This window comes from Charadrius vociferus, unplaced genomic scaffold (genome assembly GCF_000708025.1).
Source record: "Charadrius vociferus isolate BGI_N301 unplaced genomic scaffold, ASM70802v2 scaffold509, whole genome shotgun sequence".
Lineage (NCBI taxonomy): Eukaryota > Metazoa > Chordata > Aves > Charadriiformes > Charadriidae > Charadrius > Charadrius vociferus.
The window spans coordinates 792661-793726 of NW_009650093.1; the positions used below are offsets into that span (position 1 = coordinate 792661).

Consider the following 1066-nt stretch of genomic DNA (forward strand, 5'->3'; position numbering starts at 1 on the left):
ACGGGCAGACGCTGATGGCGGGCACTGGAGGAATGCGCAGGGCAGGAGCACGGAGGGGACGGAGCAGGACTCAGTCCGTTGGCCAGAGGCACGAGCTAAGGGCACACGGGGCCACAGTGTTGGGGCGCTGGGCTCTCGCTCGCCCTCGGCATCGGCCAAGAGCAGCGTGTGGCCCTGACTCGGCGAGACCCACAGAGATGCTGCTCGGTGCCTTCGCCACGGGACAATTCCCTTCGGAAACCAGTAAAGGAAGATTATGGGAAGAGTTGGAGGGGTTCAGCCTGGAGAAGGGAAGGCGAAAAAGGGGAGACCTCAGAGCCCCTTCCAGTGCCTAAAGGGGCTCCAGGAGAGCTGGGGGGGGACTCTGGATCAGGGAGGGGAGTGATAGGACGAGGGGGAATGGTTTTACACTGAAAGAGGGGAGATTTACATGAGATACTAGGAAGAAATTATTTCCTGTGCGGGTGGTGATCCCCTGGGGCAGGTTGCCCCGAGAAGCTGCGGCTGCCCCATCCCTGGAGGTGTTCAAGGCCAGGTTGGACGGGGCTTGGAGCAACCTAGGCTGGTGGGAGGGGGCCCTGCCCAGGGCAGGGGGGTAGGACTGGGTGACCTTTAAGGTTCCTTCTAACCCAAACCATTCTGTAATTCTATGACCCCATGTTGTGTTGGAGGATCCAGGGAAGGAAGCACTTGAAAAGCATTTGCAAACACAACCGACGCTGACACTCTGCCATAAGAGCGGTGGCAACTGTCCCCTCAGGGTGTGCAAAACACCGCAGACAGGCTCAGGCCCGGCCGGCAGCTACCGAGCCCCGACTTACGGAGCTTGGCGAAGGCGGCGTTGATCACGCACTGGATGAACACCAGGGTCAGGGCATACTTGAACTTCTCCTGCTTCGCACCTTCCCCGTACCGTCCCCTCGTGCTGCAGAAAGGGACAACCTCAGACAGCGCCAAGACACGGTGAGACACTGGCCGGGACCCCACACGGGGACGGCTCCCCCGGGCCGTGACCCCACCAGGGCCCTCAATGACGACGCTCCCCCCGGGGCTTCCCCCTCCCGGT

The 1066-nt window shown here is 61.6% G+C and overlaps 1 protein-coding gene across 1 annotated transcript in view; it reads right to left on the bottom strand.

Moving 5' to 3' along the window:
• Window positions 1–1066, bottom strand: part of SLC35B1 (solute carrier family 35, member B1) — a 16403-nt gene that overhangs the window by 12938 nt on the left and 2399 nt on the right. Inside the window, exon 2 of the mRNA XM_009892218.1 lies at window positions 822–942. Within this exon, the coding sequence (XP_009890520.1) occupies window positions 822–942 (121 nt within the window). The remainder of the gene's footprint in view (window positions 1–821; window positions 943–1066) is intronic.